At 43.6% G+C, this 22141-nt stretch overlaps 1 protein-coding gene across 2 annotated transcripts; it reads left to right on the forward strand.

The window, feature by feature from the left end:
• The first annotated feature begins 1133 nt into the window (after window positions 1–1133).
• On the forward strand, window positions 1134–21985 carry tnfrsf19 (tumor necrosis factor receptor superfamily, member 19). Of its 2 annotated transcripts, none has more exons than XM_071917873.2 (10): window positions 1134–1611; window positions 2515–2592; window positions 3353–3466; window positions 8743–8921; window positions 9646–9731; window positions 17119–17283; window positions 18074–18199; window positions 18791–18893; window positions 19914–20215; window positions 21237–21985. In XM_071917873.2, the coding sequence occupies exons 2-9, from the start codon at window positions 2527–2529 to the stop codon at window positions 20209–20211; spliced, it is 1137 nt and encodes a 378-aa protein (XP_071773974.2). In that variant the 5' UTR covers window positions 1134–1611; window positions 2515–2526; the 3' UTR covers window positions 20212–20215; window positions 21237–21985. The 2 variants fall into 2 exon arrangements, with proteins under 2 accessions (XP_071773974.2, XP_078140489.1); XM_078284363.1 differs by having other exon boundaries at window positions 1134–1597; window positions 2508–2592.
• The last annotated feature ends 156 nt before the right edge of the window (window positions 21986–22141 follow it).

Below are 22141 nucleotides of genomic sequence, written 5' to 3' on the forward strand. Positions count from 1 at the left end.
ACACACACAAATTTATCCAAAGGTGGATATGATCCTGTACATTGTGTGAAAACATGGCCTTGTAAACTCTGTAAAAACAGTAAAAACATCTTGTTTGCATAATCCTCATAGAACATCCATTTAGTTCAATTAACTGGATATCTATTCACAAACTGATTCACAACAAACAAACATTTTTAAGCAAGTAAGGATAATTATTGTAAGGAAATAAAGTATTTGTAGAAAGGCATTAGAGCAGACTTCATTAGCACTCTAATTCTAGGGTTCCTTTTATAAACCTGTCCATGAAGACTAATTTAGTCTCGTAATTACTCTTAAAACCTTGCTTTTCTGAACAAGAGATATACTTTTCTCTGTGGGGTGAGATAACTCCATTTGTTTCCAATGCTGCTTCACTTCAATTGTCTTCAGTTATCTCACCGCATTTTGTTTCACTCGTTTTAAGGAACATTTAAGATTTTAAGACCCAACACTAGACTGAATATCTTGTTAAGAAGGATATTTAGACAAAATCAATAACTTGACATTGAACTCCGCTCCTCTTCAAAAGTTGGGTCAAGTCAGCCAAGCCTCAGCCAATCCCGGAACAGTCCTGACGTCATGGCATCTGCAGCTCATTGAGATGAAAGGGAGTGCTGGTTGGGGGTTCCCACACGATTTCACGTCCAGAACCCCCTAACAGATAGGCATGAGACCACGGAGCCCCACTTCAAAGCATCGTGTCCTACAGGAACCCCGTCTGAGGAGATTTCTGCAGCCCCAGAGTTACAGATTTAGTGCAGAATTCCCTATCGACACTGCGAGAGTGAAACATGAATAAAACAGTCGTGCTTATGCATTCTTTCACTGGGCCAGCTTCTAGGGAGTGACACAGCCTATTGATGAAATTAAACTGATCCGCTTTATTTTGCTGGGGACCGCACAGGAACCCTCTCAAGGACCCCCGGAGGTCCCCGCACCCCAGCTTGGGAGCTAGAGGGGCTGTGGTGCTCAACTTCAAAACCCACTGCCATCAAACGGCAAAGCCCTCAGATAAACCAAACAAACACAGCGCCGAGAGAGAGAGAGAGAGAGAGAGAGAGAGAGAGAGAGAGAGAGAGAGAGAGAGAGAGAGACAGAGAGAGAGAGAGAGAGAGAGAGCATAAGGAGGCTTGCCATTTCAAAGCGGAATAACAACACACTGCTCTTCTTCTTGTGTCTCGACATCTGGAAAAACTTTTTTTTTAATCACATTTTCCATCGACTCTCATTAGAAGCCAATTGAATGGCAACCTGCGCCGCTGTTATTGATCCCAGTGTTCATGTATTGACCGAACACAACAATAGTGTGTTTGGAGCGCTAGTGTCAGCTTTGATGTAGCTCTGCTCGCTGATCGGAGATCAGATACAGGCACGCTTTTAGATCCATAACCATCCCCCTTTTTCGCCTTTGATCTCTGCGCCGTTTTGTCCTGGATCTGGTGGTTTGTGTCGGACTGGGGCAGGACTGACATGGTGTGGAGAGAGAGACCGGTGCAGACAACACACCGCAGCTCTCACCGGTCTGAAAGACTCTTTTAAGACCTGCTGCTTTGGCCAGCACGCATTTGTTTAGCAGGTAAGACCTTTTTAGTTGTCGTTTGGGATATTCCGGGATATCACAGCGACGAAAAAGAACTACATGATTAATTTTAGGAGACAATGCAGATATAACAGCAAAGCTACAACCACCTATGGCGATATTATAGGAATATTATAAGAATATTGTAGTTATACCATAGGAGATAAAATAGTCCAAAGTAGAATAAGGTCGCTGTAAACTCACTATTGACTACCGCTGATACACTCTAAAGCCCCTACACAAATATTATAGCAATATTATAGTGATTTTTAGGTAGGGATGTTGAGTATTATAGATGTTGGGGACCAGCTGTCATTTTGATTTGACATGATTTGGTTGTACTGGTACATCATGCCGTATGAGAAAATAAGTGCAGTCTTCTTTATGAAGATAGAATTATGCAAGATGTGTGCGGATTTGAAGATGTGTTTTGAGCACGCCGCAGTGAGGGCTGGACTGGTGCAGCTGCTGATGGGACTTTAACATGCACCTTGTGTCAGGAACACAATTTGGATTGGTTAGCAGTACAAACATTTTGACAGCAACAAGTACCTCTGCTACAGTTTGTACTTGAACTGAGGTGGTTGTATTAGAATTGTGGCTATTTTTGATAAGTGCTAAACAGACCTTTTCTTTTCAAATAGCAGCCTATACTGTCTTTATGGGTTATGCTGGCTATTTTTAAATAGTGTTAAACAGACTTGTTGAACTCACCTGGCCTGCAATATCTATTCTTTATCATTTTTCCTCATGATAGAAATTTTGATTCAAACAGTTTTTGTTCATTATAAGTTATTAAGTGTTAAGTATAGAGATCACCCAGTAAGATACATAATATATGCAAACACACAGACAAACACACACTCATGCTTATGCTGCATCTCCTATTGCTGTATCCTTTTCTCAGCAACAAGTGGTCCGTCAAAATGGTCCGGATGCCTCAGCACACCTTCTTACTCATACTGACCTTGCATATCATATATTCAGCTCTGGTAAGTACATTATGACATTATTCATTTTTGCCATATTGTGCCACAGCATTCATTCACTGTTTTAGAGTCATAACCTTTTGATTGCTGTTAACCTCAAACTATTATTTATGTATCCATTGTCTGCTGGGGCCTTGTTAACATCTGCGTCCTGTGCAGGGGAAGATTTAGTACAACACACACAGTGGAGTACATTGCCCTGCTAGTAGAAGTTCCTATTCATATGTTCACATTCTCTTCATATGTTAGCCTACCTATTTGTGAGTCTCAAATGTGGATAGGTAAGGCTGCACATTTTCACATTTGCTTCAGCACAACCTGTACATAAGCCCTTGAACTGGACTGTATACATGAACTGCAAACACTGTTGTATCCATAAAATTCTTGGTATCAAACCAATGATGCTGCGTATCCTTTTACCTTTAATCATTGCATTATCTTTGTTTATTATACTGCTATCTACATTCTACTCTCTCTCTACTCTCTACACTCTGTCTATATCTAGCCTTGATTTCTCGCTTTTTGACTTGCAACCATCCAATTTCCCCACAGGGATCATTCAAGTTTCATCTCATCAGTTCTCAGCAATATCAAACTTGTTTTCAAGAACAGTCCAGGGCGGGGGTTGAAACCCTCCAACTATTATATGGGGGATTATGATGCATGGCTCTGGATTCAGTCCGCTTTATCTGTTGCTGATGAAAGCGGTGATGAAACGCAGGAATCCCTAACTGCCCTTTACCAAATGACTGTCCCCTCTCAGGTTCCTGTGAGGGCCGAGGAGGAGACCCGAGAATGCAGAGAACAGGAGTACAAGGACCAGTTTGGGCACTGTAAACCCTGCAAGCAGTGTGACGCAGGACAGGAGCTATCAAAGGTTGGAACAAAAAACACTATGGGGGGTTATTCTATCTTATAATAGCCCACTTGAATGAACTGAAACTTTTGTGTTTTAGCACTCCAAATCTGTCAAAAATGCCTTGTTTACTCAGCAGCTTCATATATAGTGCAGCTGAAAGGAAAAAAAAAAGTCATTTTATTTAGGAAGAGGAAAGTGTCAGTAACAAAAGAGATCCAAAATAGGTCGCTTGAATCATGCTGTAATTTCCTTAAACTGAAAAAAGAAAAACGTTGGATGGATTATTCCCGTTGGTGAAAAAAAAAAAAGCCTCCAAAAAAATGTTCAGTTCATGAAAAGAATGGACATCCCTGTTTAGAGAAGTGTATCTTTTCCAGGGGACCAACATTATTTATTACTTCCTCTCTTTCATGCAGTGAACAGCCAAGTCGTTATTAGCTTTTGTAGAACACCGACCCTTCTTTAATCAGTCACACCCATACTTCTGACCTCCTGTAGCTGAATGGCTTCCATTGTTTCTCCCCATAGCACCCTGTCCAACTTATTGTCTTCACTGTTTGAAGCAAGCCATGCCTAAGCTTGCTGCTCACTGGGTTAGGAGTACAGTTTTTTTTTCCATCACCCTAGCCACGGGTTTTTGTGTGCTTTGTACAAACAGGCCTGTATGGCGTTAGGAAAGGTTGGTAAGAAAAGGCTTTCCTCTCTGGCTCCAACTTATTCACCTACTTATTCAAAAAGAAGTGTAGGCAGTGGTGTAGTGGTAAATAAAAAGGTGGGTAAACTATGACCTCCAATCAGTGATAAGGCAAACAACCACCAAACTAAACAAAAATTATATTTTCTGCATTGATTTAATGGTAACTGATGGTATCTTTTTCCTCAAAAGATCCTATTCTCATATAACTTAGATCAGTTTGATACTGCATACTAAAAGGTATACTATAAATTTGCATCATAAAGGTTTATGTCAGCCTGAAAAGGTGGGTAAACACTATTCTGCAGATAAAAAGGTGGGTAAACTGAGTTTAGGTGGGTTTCCCCTCCACTACATCCGTGAGTTTGGTTGAAAAAACTCCATATCACCCTTGACATCTGTTGCACACATGCGTTTAAGCCGAGTTGCCTTTAATCTCAGTACACACAGACATGCACTCTGTGGTTGGTAATACGCTTCAGTAGTCCTCGTGTTCCTCTGCCAGCGCAACAGGCATGAATGCCGCTAGCCGCCCTGGGGTCCTGGTTAATAATTGGCTGCCTCATTCGTTCCCTGAAGGTAGCGGGATGCCGGCTCACAGCGGAGACCCGGGCCCGTGCTCCCAAACTTTCCCAGAGCAGAACTTCTGATCTGAGGCCTGTAACCAAGACAATCTGTCCACATCCTAAAAGGGAGAGCTGACTGTCGGGAGGGAAGCAGACTTTCGGAGCCCCTCTGTGCGGCTGCCATAGAGATCCCAGAGGAATGTGCCCCAGTTTGCTCTGGAAGTCTGCCTCTGGAAGCCTCTCTAAGGCAGGCTGACAAACATCAATTAGCTCCTCCACACTAACTGTAGCTAAAAGAACCACCCACACAGAGGGAACATCCTTTATAACCCATCCTTCTCTCTTTCTCTCTATGTCATTGTGCTTTTCATTCTTACTCTTACCTTGCACGGTAAGTTGCTTTATCTGTTGTGTCGTGTCAAACACGGAGGAGTAGGAGTGATTTGCTTTCCAGTGCATGCTGGAAACTTTTGCCACTGGCAAAAAAAAAAGGCAAGATCGCTTTGATGTGTCAACATCATTGAGAGAGTGTAGCATTTCCCCGGGCCGCCCTCCCAGGGCAAAGGACTGCTGGCTTTGGAGAGAAAGGGAGAGAGAGAGAGACAGAGAGAGGGAGAGAGAGAGAGAGAGAGAGAGCAAGAGAGAGAGAGAGCGAGAGAAAGAGAGATTTATATTTCAGCCATTTCTACACTGTTATCCAGAGTAAGTTACAGTGACTGCATTAGTAGAATGAGCTTAAATTCCTGAGTAGGGGTCAAAGCCGCAGAGCTCAGACATTAGTTGTAATATATATATTCCTGTCTCTCTAAAAAGTCTGCATAATAAAGAAGTGCTAGTTAAAGAAAAAAGAGCCAGGCAGAAAAAAGTTCTATTGTGTGTGTGCGTGTGTGTGAGAGAGAGAGAAAGAGAAAGAGAGAGAGTGTGTCTATATGTCTAGTGCAGCACACCGCATTAACAAACTGGCATTGTTTTCCGCGTTGTTTCATTACCAGATCAGATGACTGGCCTCCCTCTGTAGACTCTTGTGATTCCCTCCTAATCTCAGAAGTATCTCTCCGTCTGAACATGCTTCAGGTCCCAGCCAGCTCTCCCCTCTCTCCGCTCCTCTCCCCTCCACGCTGCTGTTTTGCTTGGCAATCTCGCCCAAACTAGATCGCGAGATAGCGTAGGGAAATGGGATGTTAAGTGCCGTCTTCTCTGTACACGTTTTTGAGGTTAAATCACCTCAAAGTACTGTATGGAAATGGAAGGAATGACACACTTGGATCTTAACTTGATTAAGTAGTCGCTTAACGATTGGATTGAGATTCATAGTGAATAGTTCAGGCAGGGATATAATTTCTTTTTCAAGATTTGGTTTACTTTGGACAACTCCCATTCATTTATAATGGTATCTTCTAAATGCAAACAAACTTTTTTTTGGTCCTGATCACATCCGTGATAGTTAATTTTTACAAAATTAACTATCTAGACATTGCATGTAAGATCCTAACTTTTATCTGCAGGGCAACATAAAAGGAATATCATCTTTAAACTGCCAGCAGGGATGGAGGGATCCACATTGTTATTTGTAAAGCAGAGTTCACCTTTTTTAAAATTGCCCTAAATCTTATTGGACAGTAAACAGTGGAGAGAGACAGGGCTATGAGATGTGACAAAGGTCCCAGACCCAATTTGAACCCATGACATTGTAAATACATGGTATGAGCCTTAGCCTACTGAGACACCAGGATAGATGGAAAATAAATCTTTTCAGGAATATAAAACAGATTTAATATATAGTCTTTTGTTAATACTAGTGGCTGTCTGTGATTACAGGCTATTTTTGTCACCTTTTCATATAATAATAACTACTACATCACCGATTACCAGGGGTGTGTTCTCACTTTCAGCTGCTACTATTAAGCTCAATCAGGGTAGGGTGTCAGCTCTGTTGAGCTTTGTTACCAGGGACAAAAGAGTGAAAGAGATCACTCCTTGATGTGCTGCCTGGATAGAGGGGGGCAGAAGTTGGCTCCGTTTTCCTTTTGTTTCACTGCCCCGACCTGCTCTGTGTACGTGGCACCGGCCCCCATCCTGCCATGTGGTGCCACATGGGCCGAGCCTGTGCCAGCGCTGGGCTTAGTGGGGATGAATCCTCCCTGGGCCCCTTCCTTCATCTGGAAGTGGGTCACACAAGCCCAAAAATCACTCTGAACTGCCCTGCAGCGACTGGCCCCGCGAGCGCTCCCTCAAGGCCAGGTTTCAGGGTTCAGTGCCGCGCCGCTGTCCTCCCTCTCCTGCCTCGCTCTCTGCGCTCGTTTATCTGTTCAGGAAGGCAAGATCATGGCTCGCAACTGTGAGTGGCCAGGCCTTCTTTATTCTCCCTTTCCCCCTTTGTCACTCATCAACCACCTCTCTCTCTCCCTCTCTCTCTCTCTCTCTCTCTCTCTCTCTCTCCCCCCCCCCACCTCCACTGTTCCCTGCCCTGCCCCGCTGGAGAGTAGGGCCTTATATGGAGAGTTCATAACAACAGCTGCAGTAGCCCAGCCCTAGCTGGTGCACCTCCGGCCAGGCCTGGCCCAAGGGTTCAATGTCAGGCTCATATGCTTTTGGCTGGAAGGACTGAATTCCTCGTCTTCTAGCCCGACTCTGCGGTGCCATCACGAGATCACATCTTCGCCTCTGTCATCCCCTTTTTTTTTTTTTTTTTCTTGCCAGCCTGCCTCCCCAATCCCAACCCCCCGTCAGACTCTTGTGCCCACATTCCAGCATGACTGCATGCCCAGGCAGTGAAATGGGACACGGGCGAAGAGAGAAGGGAAGAGAGAAGCGCCCTGTTTGAAGCTGACCTTCACTTTAATGATATATGAACCCCGCCCCCCCCTTCACACACACACACACTCACTCCCAGTCCATCCTCCCGGCTTGGGAATGCAGTGTGGCAACAGTGGGCAAACAGTGGACAACAGGAGGGCAGCTGCTCCGGAGTCGATAATGAATGATCAATGAATGATGTCATCCCTGCAGGGTCCTTTCACTCAGCGCGGTATACAATCATATCAGCAGTAATGTAAATGTTGCCATGTCAACTGAAAATCAAGGTCACCGGGCTTCCACCATTACCACTGGGTATATGACTCAGTGCAGAGTAGGACAGAGACAAAACTAGACTAATTCAGTGGGGAGATTGGCTCCCTCTTACCGATAAAGCTGATTTGCTTCTGTGTAGACAAAACTGTGCCAGACTCGGTCGATCCATTCCCAGTTACTGTGGAAACTAATGGTATTAGCAATGCAACATGTGTACCAAGCTAATAATTTCATGATTTGTCTCTGAAATATATGAACTCCCTATAACTAAACACCATAGACATCAGACACTCATTTACCACTGATATGCATCGCCTTCTATCTGTATTTTTTCATTATGGAAATCAGTTTTTACTTATATTTCAAGTTAATCTCAAAAATATCGTACATCATCAAGATTTGTGCTTGGTATAGGCAACAAAATCCGCACAGAGGTGGCTTAGCATTAGATCAGTCGCACAGTAGAAGGAAGCTGTGCTTTTTAAGTGCACTTTCCATTGTGGGATGCAAGAAGGGTATTCATCCTATTTTGTCCCTATACTTCTCCATAATCCTTGCCCCCTTACTGAAGCGTTTCCTTTGCACACTGGCCTCTCAATCAACAGGACACTCACTGAGTCTGCTTGGAGAGGGAGTCACACAAAAACTCAGCAATAAACTTGCAATAATACAACAGTGGGTGTCCCCCAGGGCCTTTATTATTCAAATGCCTGGCCATTCTGGGTCTTGCAGCGGAAGGCCACTCATTCATACGGAGAGAGTCAGGGAGATTATTGCCAGTGTAAGATGGACTCTCAAAAGAGGCAGGCCATTGTTCCCTTCCGATCCCGCGAGCCAAGATCATTCTTTAATTCCAGACCCCTGGTAGTCCACATTCAGACCCCCTTTTCACCAGCTGTACCCCTCCCCAAACCACCAACCCCACCTCTCACCCGGGGTATTTCTCCTGCTAATCCCCACAGGAATGTGGCTTTGGTTATGGAGAGGATGCCCGGTGCGTGCCCTGCCGGAGCAGTCGCTTCAAAGAGGACCGGAGCCTGCAGAAGTGCAAGCCCTGCCTGGACTGCGGACTCATCAACCGTTTCCAGAAGGGCAACTGCTCCACCACCAGCAACGCTGTGTGTGGCGACTGTCTGCCCGGGTGAGAGGAGAGACTCCACCGCAGCGTGCACCGAGATCATACACAGCAGAATAGAATAGAAACAAATTTACTGTATTGCATTCATTCTTATTCTGATAGTTGTATTATGTACACTACCAGTCAAAAGTTTGGACACTGTTTTTCACATTTCAGAATAATAGCAAAGACATCAAAACTATGAAATAACACAAATGGAATTGTGCAGTAACCAAAAAAGTTTTCAAATCAAATCAAACAAATCTAAACTGTCTTATATTTTAGATTCTTTAAAGTAGCCACGCTTTGCCTTGATGGAAAGGCAAAGGCTTCGGAAAGAAATTCATACATAGGCATCAACTTCACTATTTATATTTGTCTAAGAAACAAATTTCAGCTGAAGCTGATTTAAGCATAAGCCTTTAGTTCAAAATGGATTTAAGTTAATGAAAAACATAATACATTCAATCAGGTGTATCCAAACTTGTGACTGGTATATACTGGTGTATAAAAACGCTGGACAATTGGCAGTGAAAAGGTTCATTATTCTATTCTAGTCTTGCACACCAGTACCATGCTTTAACATGTAATGGTAAATCCCATGTGGTGAATACTTTTACAAAGCACGTTAACAGTGCTGAGTTTAGGCATTTTCAGTGTCCGTTTGACAATAGTTCATGGTTTCTATCTAACCACCTGTTCGTGACAGCTTTGATGATGATAAAATATCACTCTGTGCTTTCAACAGATATTACAGGAAGACCAAATTGAGTGGTTTCCAAGACATGGAGTGCATACCCTGTGGGGACCCTCCGCCTCCCTATGAACCTCACTGTAAGCACCTTTCCTTTCTTTTACCTCTTCTAACAGTTGGCCTAACATCAGTGGGGCATTCATTAAATGTTCTCATGAATACGGGGTATTCATTCGCAGCCCAGAAAAAAAGTAACCTCACCTGTGATGTTTTAAGATGAAAAAAAGAGAAAGGCAAACAATGGTCTGAAAGCAAACTATAGAACTCCTGACCAAACGCTGCAAGAACCAAAACTCAGTGCAATGCCACAACAAAGCACCTACCCACATATAAAACATGCCAGCACAAGGTCCTCGCAGTAATCAGAACCACAGCTCCTAATGGGTGGAGAAAGTTCATTCACTAAGTCTCGCTGAGCCAACCAGCTATGCTATATGTGCAAATAAATGCTTGGATTTACAAGCTGAGCAGTTAAAAGTTGAAATGGATACTGCTAGCATAATAGTGGATTTGCAGTGGATTATAGCTGAGTCCATGCTGAGTCCATGCTGCTCGCTATCATCACTCCACTTGGGCTAAATGAAGGAATTTCCTTGAATAAAAGTTCCGTTGATATTTCAAGGACAGAAAGTGTTTAAATAACATTGCTAAAAAAACTATTGCATTGCTCTGCCTATTTCCGTAATGAGGGTAAAGTTTAACACTAGAGTAAGCACATCATCGGTGAGTCCTAGTTCAAGCAGGATAATTTACTACCACTTTGTAGAGATCCATTATGCAAAAAGAGGGGGGTGGGAGGGGGGTACAGTATGTTCACAAAGCATGGTTTGAATTCCAGTAGGCTACAGATCCAATTAACTTCTGTCTTCCGGCCATTACAAGTAGTTAAGTACAACCTTATGATTTCAGGTTTCCACATAAAACGAGCAGGCTAGTGAACTTATACCTTTGGTAATTGAGTGTGACTTCCTGATGGCAGCGGAGGCTGCAGCTGTTTCTGTGGAGGCTTTTGGCAGCATGAGCATCTGAGCAGTCCCGGGCCAGGTTTAGCACCCCTCTGTTAAATAAATGGATTCGGCCCCGGGATATCGGACAACTCGCAAAACTTGTTTACTCTCTGCTCACGTCTCCCAGATGTAAAGAGCTCTGATTTCATCAGACCGTCCGCTGTTGTACAGTGTGTTTGATTTTTCACTTCAGTCTCGAGTTAATAGATGTTTTTTTCCTTATTTCGTTACAAGCAACGTTACTGTTTGTGTAATGAACCCTGGGACAGGCGGCCTCCCTCTGTCTGCTTGTCTGTCCATCTGTGCAGCTTCCCGTTTTGATACTGGAGGAGGCTTGTGAAACAAAATGGCCATTGTGTCCCAGAACATAGCTGGTAGTTAGTTCTTACTGGGAGACTCTCGGTGGAGCGTTTCCAAATGTTTGAAAGTCTTGCTCCCTCCCTCCAGTGTTATCTTGCGGAGGGTGGTGAAAACTTAAAGGGCAGATCATTCTAATAGGCCACACTGGCCCGGGGCAACGGTGCAGCTGTGCAGGGGAGGCGGTCGCTGTCTGGGGTGGACTGTAAATCTTAACCCCCCCCCCCACCCCCCACCCCCCCTCCTCCTCCCGCTGCCTTCTTCCCTCCCTTTCCCCAGTCGGTTTCTGGAGCCGAGTAAAAATGAGATTGTGTTTTATGGATTCCTTCAGCCTTTTTAATGTGTTCAATCTGCTGGAGTTTTTCACTGTCACGGTAGATCTCTGAAGGCTGACTGGACCGTGCTAACACACACTGGCATGCAGATACACACATGCACGCGCGCATTCTCTCTCTCTCTCTCACACACACACACACACAAGAAAACAATGGTGTAGCTTTGAGATAGTTTTTCGCTAACCAGCTCATGCTATTTAGTTTGGAATCCAGCTGTACAACATTAGTTATTTTTAGACAGGACTTCCCAACTAGTTCAAATGATTTCTTCACTTTTGAAGAAACGATGCAAATGCTGCAATCATGCTACTGAGTGCCACTTATCACTTTTACATGCTACTGCGAGGCTTTTCCCAGAGACAGAGCCTGTGGTAAGGACTAGCCCAAGGACAGATGATCCGAACCCGACTGATAACGTCAAGGTTCTGTCTTGTAACGTAAAAGAAGCCTAATCCCAACCTTCCCTCGCCTGGTATGTTGACTGACTTCAAAGGTTCATGCAGTCTGCTCTAACCGCAGGAAATTATCTTAATTGAATTGCCTATCAGCAAGTCAAACAAGAGCCTTCACTCTTTAAAAAGCAACTTCACCAATGTCACTCAAGCGTCAGTGGAGCTGCTGGAGTGATGGTTCCTCTGCTTATTACAGCAGAATTCATCCTCACCACCGTCTTAATCAGTTATCAGTTACGCACCTCATGACGTTAATAATGTTTTTAGTTGCCACATTAAACGGGGTGATGACTGTTATTATCTGTTTTGCCACAAACACACCACCCACGCACTTGGGAGGTGTAAATCATCCGATAGACGCATCCAGTTTCATTTGAACAGAATGTAAAAGGGTAATTTAATATGTTGTTGTACCTCTCGTAATACATTCCTGTACCTGTAATGCACAACGTCATAGGCACCAGCGGTTCAAAATGAGTTCTTGCTATAAAGTGGTTATTGTTTTGCTTAGAATATATTTGCAGGAGAACCCATTCTGGAAAAGAGGGTGCTGTCAGGGTTCTTGATAATCAAAAAGATTTAGGGAGTAACAGACAATAAGCTGCATATTGGACCTGAGATCACTTTCTGCATTATCTAAACCCTTCATACATGCTAGCTATGAATATAGATTTTTTTCTCCCCAATTTTTAACATTCCTCCACACTTTCAAATCTCCTTGCACTATATTAGATATCCCATTACCTTTTGCTACTCGTAGGTTTCCTATTCTGTTCGAAATGGCATCAGATATTCCCCTGACTATGATCCATCGTAATAAAAAAATATATAAAAATTAAAAAAATCTCTAGTCATATATCAGGTATCAATATCATCATAGTTAAGCAATAACATAATATCACTTCTTGTGTAAAGAGCTGTCAAACAATAATGCAACAATGCCTTAAATACCTAGATTAGATGAAGGATTTGTCCCTTAAGTGATTCAAAATTATTTTCATGTGCTAAACTATCGTCTCAGAGGCTTGTTAATCATAAATAATCTTTGTAGGAAAATGTGCTATTATATCAGTTTATTAAAACCTGCAGTTAGCGTGTCATAAGGATACTTTGCCCTGCATCATTGCTGCTCCATCATGTATAAGAATGTATACTAATGCTAGGCATTCTATGTAACTCATTTGGCAAATGGGTCAAAATGATGAATCCAAGGTCCTTGGTTCAAATTCAGGGTTGAACAGTTATGGACTTGGAGTCATTTAAATAAAAAAAGACATTTAAACAGAAAAACCCACAAAATGGAAGATATCTCAGTTTTGAATAGTTTACAACAAAGAGAAATGCAGTCAGAAAAAATATTTCCCTCCTCTCTGTTCTTGTGCCGAGTTCAAGGTAGAACAAAGGTTTGGACGGCAACAAGTCCAAGATCCCTCAGAGGTGCAAAGCAGTGCTTCTTTATTTAAAGTATCCCTTGAGTTCGGCATTCCATAAAGTCAACAGGCAGAGAGTATATCAAAGGCTGTGGTTTATTGGCAGCGTGCGGTGTGGAGATAAAATCAGCAGGTGAGGTCTCTTCAATGCACCAGTGTTTATCTGTGTTTGCTGCAGCTGTCGGGCCCTGATAACAGGCTGACATTGTGGTGCGGGGAGATGATGCTCACCTTGGGCAAATTCGACCTAAATAATGGAGTCCAAAAGTTTAACTGATGGTCCGGTTTCTCATCCATGGATTAAGCCCGGTCCTACGCGCTCTAGTGTTGGTCCAGGACAATTCTGCTTTGGAACAAGTGAAAACTGGCTTAGGGCAAGTTGCTTGTCAGCTGTGAATACAAGAATTGGAAGTTTTCTGTGACTAGCATGGACACAGACAGCACCTCTCATTTTTTAGCAACAACCTTTTGAGACGATAGGGGTTTGGAGTAGAAATATGTTACGTCATTAGTTTAGTCTTGCAAATGTAAGCAGACAAAACTAGCCTATATTTTACCAGTGACTAATAGGCTGCCATATTCAAGTGATTACCTCATCAGATAGTCAAAGAGATGTAATTACAATCCACAAAATACATAAATTCCTTGCGAACATCAAGTACATGGAATAAAGATAACGTATCTTCGTTTTTATCATGAAATAATGCAAATAAAGCAGCAAAAATGTATTATCAAAATATCAACGTACGATCCGTTGTCATCTTAATACACCATGAAAGTGGCTCCATCGTCAGTAATCACAGCACTATGGGGCGCTATCTCACTGATCGTACATAATGCCCAAGTAGCCAATCAGCAGCATCTGCAGGCGAGTAGGGATAACCATCACAGGCTCAATCGCATGAGAGTGAAAGTAATCAATAGGGCTATCAGCTGGCCTCTAAAAATTACTGCCACAGTCAATTCAGCGTGATCCATGCTCTAACAACTTAAAAAGAGGAGCTACCTTAAAGCGTGCTTAAACACACTGTCTAGTTCACAATTTTGAAAGATGCAGAAAAGTGGGGTGGGGAGCGAACAGGGGTGTGTGTCTGTGATAACCCATCTTTAGGGGCGGAAACTATTTTCTGATCACAAAGCATTTGACGCTGCCAAAGGCGAAATACCTGCCTTGACATCACCGATTGAGGTGTGGCCAGATGTTTCTGCCCATATAATAGAGAGCAGTGCAACAGCGATTTTCTGCCTCTAGAAGTGAATGCAGGCCTTCATCAAAACATGTTGAAATTAAGTGCAGGATTAATGCTATTCACTGTATAGAAGTCATGCAACGATGTTTACAGCTCAAAAAAACCTGACTTAGTGCTGATTTGCTCTTTAAATATAAAACAGAGAGGAAAAGGCATTATACTCTCTCAACATCAAAAATAATCATGTATAAAAGCAATAAGCCCCGTGAGGCTGTGGTTTACAGTGATTTTAGAACAGCTAAGGGTTTTTTTTTTTGAACGTTTAACGATTTGAGTAGTTGCCTCGATTTGAGCAGTGATTTGCGTGTCAAAACTGTTAGTCGGTACTTAGTCCTCTGTTGTAACAGTTTTAAAGGCCTTTCTCTGCTGAAACATGCTAATCTTGTTTTAATAAGAAGTGATCACTCATTTTTTTGACAATGTATACCTCAATGCTTATATTAAAAAACTTTTATTGTGCCCTCTGGGACAAAGTGAATTTTGGAGCACTGCTAAGAGTTTGTGTTTTTTTTTTCTTTTCTTTTCTCCCTCCTCCTCTCAGGAGGAATGTTAAAATACCCTTATCCCCTATCTGGTTGAATAAAAAACTGCCCAAAGCTAAAGTAATGTTTACATTGCATAACAAAGAGCTCTTGCATGTGAAAAGGCTGAACCCAGTTCCCTTTATGATTAATGTACTGTAAAGCAAACATTGATAGAGGGGGCCTCATTGAAAAAGATTTTCTCAAACAAAAAGTCGTTTATTGTATTTGCTATATTCAACTTACAATCTCTCACAATTGGTTTTGTTTCTCCTCCATGGTGGGTGAGCGGTCAATCTGTTTCACAGCACAGTGTGGGCCTGCTACCTTTTTCTGGTTACCTTGTTTGCTCTGCATAAACCCACACCCATTCTGCCATGAATACATTGATCTTTTTAAGTTCAACAAAATTATATTTGATTACTGATAATGATCGCAAACAATTATGTTAATCTGCACGGCCTTAGAGAGGAATGTCACTCAATTTAAGAATTCAGGCATGTTATCTCTACAGCTGAGGACCGTCCCACTCCCTCCCAAAGATAGAAACTAGAGAACCAGGATTCTAACATGACTTCTGACATGCCGATGTACATCATGCTAGGGCTGATGGGAATCACAATGTTTGTCTAAGCTTTTAAATCAGTTTTATTTCAATTATCATACAGCGTGTCCGGAAACTCACAGAATGTCTCTATGTGATCAGCAGCTGTGTAGGCGTCAGTACTTCACTGGTTTGGGATTTTCACAGAATAAACCTTTTCCTCCAGGCAACCCCACAAACCAAAATTGATATGTTAATGTGATAGCTCAGTCTTGACATGCAACAAGACAAAAAAACTGCTACTTATCCCTCTGATTCCAGACTTTTTGGACACCCAGTAGTCGTGCTTTCAGCTCTGAACCAGACAATGTAGCCGTTTCCCCAGAAAATCATCCTGGGTATGGACACAGTCACCTTTTATAGATTTTCTTTTTACCGTATTTTCAGTTGGAGCTATTTATCTGTATGACATCACCCATCAGGGAGTGGGACAATCTCCCCACACGTTTCTAGTAATTACACACAGCAGTCATTGTCTCTAATATTGAGTGATCTGTCCCAGGTTTTATGAACAACATGCCTAAAGGATAAAATTGAGTGGTATTTCCCCTTAAAGTATGTATTGCTGGATTAACGTGATTTCATTACTCTTCTGTTAACTTTGGCAAAGGGCGGAGGGGATAATTACACGTACCAGAAGCCAGATTTTAAAACAGACTGCCAGTTCATCCGTCTTTAGTTGTGATATCCAGCATTAAGCCGTATTAAGCCCTGATGTTCCATATTTGTGGGAACTTGTATAATGAGCGGCATTCTTGAGGTCAAAAGTCTAGATGTGAGAGTTCTGGGGGCGTTCGGAGGGGCGGAGCAAACTGTGACATCACATTTCCCCCTGGGGCAGGCTGAGAACTGAATCAAGCCAAATCAGCACATACGCATAACACACCGCCACAGACACAATGACACACACACAAGCATGAAAACACACCCAGCGTCTGTCCCGTCTTTGTTTTTCTCTCTCTCTCTCACACACACACACGCACTCGACCTATTTCAGATGCCTGACCAGCATGTCTGCCTCTTGCCTTGATGGCAGACTTAATGACGGGGCTGTGTGACTAGCATGTGAGGGCGTTAAGGCCCGGGGCGAGGGGGAAGAACTGTCTGTAAATCATCTTCTGTGTGGAAAGAGACAGAGGGAGATAAAGAGAGAATCCACCATAGGCGTTTTCTCTTTGAACTGCGCTGCTTATTTCATTTGAGGGGAGCAAAGAGACGAGGGCTCCAGGCCAAAAAAGGGATGATTTGTCTCACATTACACCGCGGCCTGGGTGAACGCTTGATTCCCATTGGCTGGAGAGTTGTTGAATAATGTGAGGTAACCGTACCTCGTCATGTGTTATCCCTTATCCTTCGGTCTCAAATTATGCTGTTACTGTGGTATAAAAGCAACGCCGCTCAGCACCTTGCAATAAACTGCAGGTCTACTGTCATAATGGTCATTACAAATTCCTCATCGACAGCTCGCACCCTTTCCGGTTGTGTTCCACATTCACTTCTCTTCCCGGCAGGCAGCGGGCGTGTGAACCTGGTGCCGCTGCCCTCGGTGGTCACCAGTCCTCGGGACATGGCGCTGGCCGCCGTCATCTGCAGCGCTCTGGCCACCGTGCTGCTGGCCCTGCTGGTCCTGTGTGTCATCTACTGCAAGAGGCAGCTGCTGGAGAAGAAGCCCAGCGGTGAGTCACGACAGGTGGAAGCAAGCAGTGCAGATATATCTGTTGTGCAACGAAAAGAGTATGAGAAGGATGTTTTTTTTGTCCGAATTATGCTTATTAGATGCTTGGAAGCTGTGCATGTTTGTCGGTTGGTTGGTTTGTTCATGTGTAATCCTTCTTGCGATGCCCGGTGCTTAGGGGAAGTACAGTATGCGCTCTCAAAGTTCAAATAAATTGAACTTTGAACCCCCCAGCCACTGACTTTTCAGTGGCTTTACAGTAGGTGGTTGTAGTACATCCACCATCTTTGTACTCTTGTCATGATTTCCAAAATGGAGGAAGACCCAGTTATACAACAACTGTATCAGAGAGTACCGAGGCCACACAAAGAAGGCATGCATGTTCGCCTTCAAATGCCGCTTGTGTTATTCACTTACTGTGCTGTGAGATGTACTGAGTGGGTGGTTGGACAGAAGCCGTGACCCCACCCTCCGTCTGAGTGCAGTTTTTGAAATTATACAATGGATTTTTAAGTGGCCTCATGGATGTGAGGCTTATGAAACTTGCCCAACACATAAGTGGACACAAGTTTTCCGTTCAAGTCAGAAATACATCACGATTTTTACGAGGTTTTCACCTGACAGCAACGATTATACTGAAACAATATCCCTTTCTAGACTGGTTATGATTCTTAAGTGAAACATTATTTAACTGGAAACCTTTTAAGGCCTCTGTGCTGTAGTGAGGATTATTCTATGTCCCAATAGTTGGTGCTGTAGTGTTGATGGAGTCCAACATGTTTTCTCCCCAGCCTCTCTGAGGTCCCAGGACGGTCCGTACGGTGGGGCGGAGCTGTCTTGCCTGGACCGGCGCTGGCTCCATGACTTTCCCCAGAGACCCTGCTGTCAGTGTCACCTGGGACCCGGACACACCTGTGGTAGGTTACAGTTCAGAATAAAGGGCTTTTATACTACAATGGTGTCTAGGCATCAGACAGACCAACGTTCACACAAACTACAAACTGCTCATCAGGCCATATTAGACAGGCAATATTTCTACTGTTTCTGTGTTTTGTTTTGTTTTACTTGAGCTGCCCAGACACAAAGGCATTAATAACTGGGATAACATCTATGGGACTAAGTCTGTGGGCCATAAGGAAAAAAGTGAAACTTACTGGTATTATTTTCCCACTACATTGCACCAAAATGTCGCCCACGCATTATGGCCTTTAGTTCTTAAGTTTACCACTAGGTCTGCAACTAGCCCATTGTTAAGCTTCAAGATTGTCTTACCTTGGCCTCTTTTTACTGTGTTCATGCAAAAATGTTGTGGGACAGATTCTAAATTCAGTAGTATAGTCACTGATTCCATTTCAATAGTGTAGTCATACTACACAGGCGTTTTGGTCTCATCTTGCCCCTTTGCCTAGACTGCAGTGACAGTTTCTGATAGTGATGGTGGGTGGTATTTTGTTTCCTCTCTGTGTCCATGTACCCAATGTTTTTTTTTCTGCGTGTGTGATGTCCAGGTCCAGTCCACCTGATCCCATCTCTGTGCTGCGATGAGAGCTGCAGTCTGGGCCGCAGCCAAGACAACAGCCCCTTCCAGTCCCAGATGAGCCTCAGTGACGGGTGAGGAGAAAATCTGCTGCAAATCGTATGTTCGTGAGGATGAGCAGGCACCAGAATGGTCATGTTTATAATACTGGATAGGGGAAACACAGGAGAGAAAGCTCTGGTGGGATTCAAATCCTAGGACAGTGGGGTCAGAAAAGGGAGACTTTACCAGTCGACTAGAAGGATAAGGTTTTGTGGCGTGTTGTTTCCATTCATTCTGATGGACTTATTGGTACCTGCTGATCGAGCTTAAGAGGAGAACTCAACCACCATTCAACATTAACCACCGAACAAACAAAACAAAACAAAAGTCACACAAAACTGCATCTACAATGTAAAAAATACCTTGAGGCTCAGCAATAGATGACCACTGCAGATCGACTGTTCCAAACTGCATAAACTACCACATTAACATTCAACAATCATTTACCCATCGCATCCAACACACCAAATAAGGATACTTGCATTCGTACACCGCGACAAAAACAAATACAGAACCTCACAGTGTATCATTCCTCATCAGCCAGCGTTTGGTATGCGTAGACTAAACCTCGAAACACCAGGCGAGTAAACACTAAACCGCCGCTCTGCCTCGGGGTTTGTCCAAGCACAGCATTCCTGTTCACACCTCTGCCTCCATACAGGAAGGACGGGAGAGTGGGAAAGCCAACCTTGCTGTGGTTCTGACTCTTTGGGCCTTATTTTTTATAAAAGATTCTTCCATGCAAATCTTCTTAGGGCCAAGCCAAAAGTGTCATTTATGAGAAAACTGATCCTAAGGCAAAAATCATTGAGTTTCATTGACTTTCTCCAATTTTCTGTCATGCAGCTAAAAAGCCAAGGCTAATTTCTATCGCTATCCAAGGTTAGATGCTTTAGACATCATTTTATGTGGTTAATATTATTCTTTGAAATGATTGCACAATGGAATCTAGGCTGTTAAGAGTTCTGCCCAAGGCTGTGGCTGGACACTGAACACATTCATGACAGATTCATGGCGCTAACCCCGAGCCCCCCCCCTGCTACGCTTCCCAGAAACACAAACCCTGACGAGGGGAGCGCCCCGATCCATCAGGCAGCACCTCCAGAGACCGGTGGGATGTGGCAGAACTCGGAGTGCTCAGAGGGTTTCGGGCTTCCTCGGTGCAGCCCAGAACCTGCAGGGAGACTGGAGGTGGAAGGGGAAGAAGAAGTAGAGGGCGAGGAGGAAGAAGAAGAAGAAGGGTCCAGGTCAAGGGAGAACGTCCGGGACAATTCGCCTGACCGGACCAGACCGGGCTACGGCGAAGCTCTGACAGAGGCTCTTCTTCCCAAGCAGCACCCATCGTTTTAGGAAGGTGAGTTGAAATTTTGCGAATGGTGAAAAACATGAGAAAACAAACACCTCCCTCATGTAAAAGACCAGGGGCCCATTTTCTGGACACACAACTCCCCATTTATTTCAGATGGGAGACTACCGTTTTCCTGATAACGTCCCTGAATGTCATTTAATTTGCTTTACAAATGTTTCTCTCGGCGCAATAAGACGCTCACTTGGCATTTCACATTAGTTGCCACGGAGCGAACAAATGACTGATCCTCAACACCCGATTGTTTACTGAGTCAAGCAAAGAGGCAAGTATGCGAGAGCAAACAGTCTTAAGCCCCGGAAACTGAAGGCTTTAGGTAAACTATGCCTCAAAAGGACTGAACTGCAAGAAGAAGAAAAATCATGGCTTCTCCCACTCCAACAAATATTGAGAAACTGTGAATAAATAATTCCCCCGGAGAGATTAAACCGCTTAGAACGGGTTCCATTGATTCGTAGAGCCATATCGCATCGAATTTGCGAGATAAATTGTGTGTGTGGCGGATGGAGCTTCAGGGCCAGAGCAGCCTTGTTGACGTGATTCAGTGGGAGGGAATGAGCTGAGACACACAGTGGAGCAGACACACCGGCTACAGAGTGTGTGTTCTCACTCAGTACTCATGAGCACAAATGGACACTGACCCACAGCTGTGTATGAGCAGACACACACACACACACACACACACTAAAGAACGCTGTGCTCAAACCATAGAATTTCCCTGGAGCAATTCTTCTACAACTCTTGGACTCCCTTTGATGGACAGGGACAGTGGTGTGTGTGTGTGTGTGTGTGTGTGTGTGTGTGTGTGTGTCCATGGAAAGTGGAAGCTGGCTGGTTAAGGAAACAGAGATAGGGCGAGGCAGCATCCAAGCCCAGTTCTTTGATGTAGCCAAGACGATCCTGTTGTAAGCCAGTCCCCGGCCGGCTCTGGGGAGATATATTACTAATGATTGCGTGTGTGTGTGTGTGTGTGTGTGTGTGTGTGTTCCTCTGCTTTCTCTCTTTCCAGGATGACATGGATTTCTTTGGCTCGTGTTCCACCCTTGAACCACCCTGGACTCCACAACGGCAACGGCCAGATCCTGTTTCAGATTACTGCCAGTCCCCACAGACTGCACCAGCCGCTCTCAAGTGCGGTCACGCCGCCTTCTTCACATGCCTGCCGCTGACCTCAGAGCCCCTCGTCAAAAGGACCCCGAACGGAATATGTACATAGATGCAAACAAAAGCACTGCTGAGGAAAAGTAAAGCACGAAAGGCAAAGGCGTAGCGATCAAGAGATACAAACGCACCGAATGTGAGCTTGCTGGTCCAGAAGGTGAAATCGAATGAAGTTCAAACAACGAGGAGGAGTTTTGACTGATTATTGTGGAACAAAGTGAATAAAAGCGGGCGTCTGCTCTGCATCTTCGCATGTAGAAGAGAAACTGTGCCACAGATCTAGCAGTTGGTGTTTTATGAAGCTTTTGTTTGTAAAGGAAACCGCTGTAAATTCAAGGCGTGAAGAAAAGTGTCAAAAGTGAAATGTTGCACACTGAAGACAATCTCGAGGATACGGAACAAGTTAAGACAATGAGGAATGTTTGTGTGATAAATTTGTTGTAGATACTGTAAAATAGTAAATAGGTCAATATTTTTGTAACATAGACATGACTGACGATATGTTTGCCTTTTCCCTCCACAGTTGTAGTATTGGTGGCTGTGAATGGCCACCTCCACATGATATCATTTTACATATTTGTAAATAAACCACTTCAACAAGTACAAAAGTTATTTGTGTTTTGTTCGTTTTTTTCTTTTTATGCCTCATAAAATTCATAAAAAATAAAACCCTTTACTGACATATAGACTGTAATTCTAAATCTAATTGAACCCATTTGAATTGAACCCATTGTTACTTCCAACATCTACTCC

The sequence above is a fragment of the Centroberyx gerrardi genome, chromosome 6, assembly GCF_048128805.1.
Source record: "Centroberyx gerrardi isolate f3 chromosome 6, fCenGer3.hap1.cur.20231027, whole genome shotgun sequence".
Taxonomy (NCBI): Eukaryota; Metazoa; Chordata; class Actinopteri; order Beryciformes; family Berycidae; genus Centroberyx; species Centroberyx gerrardi.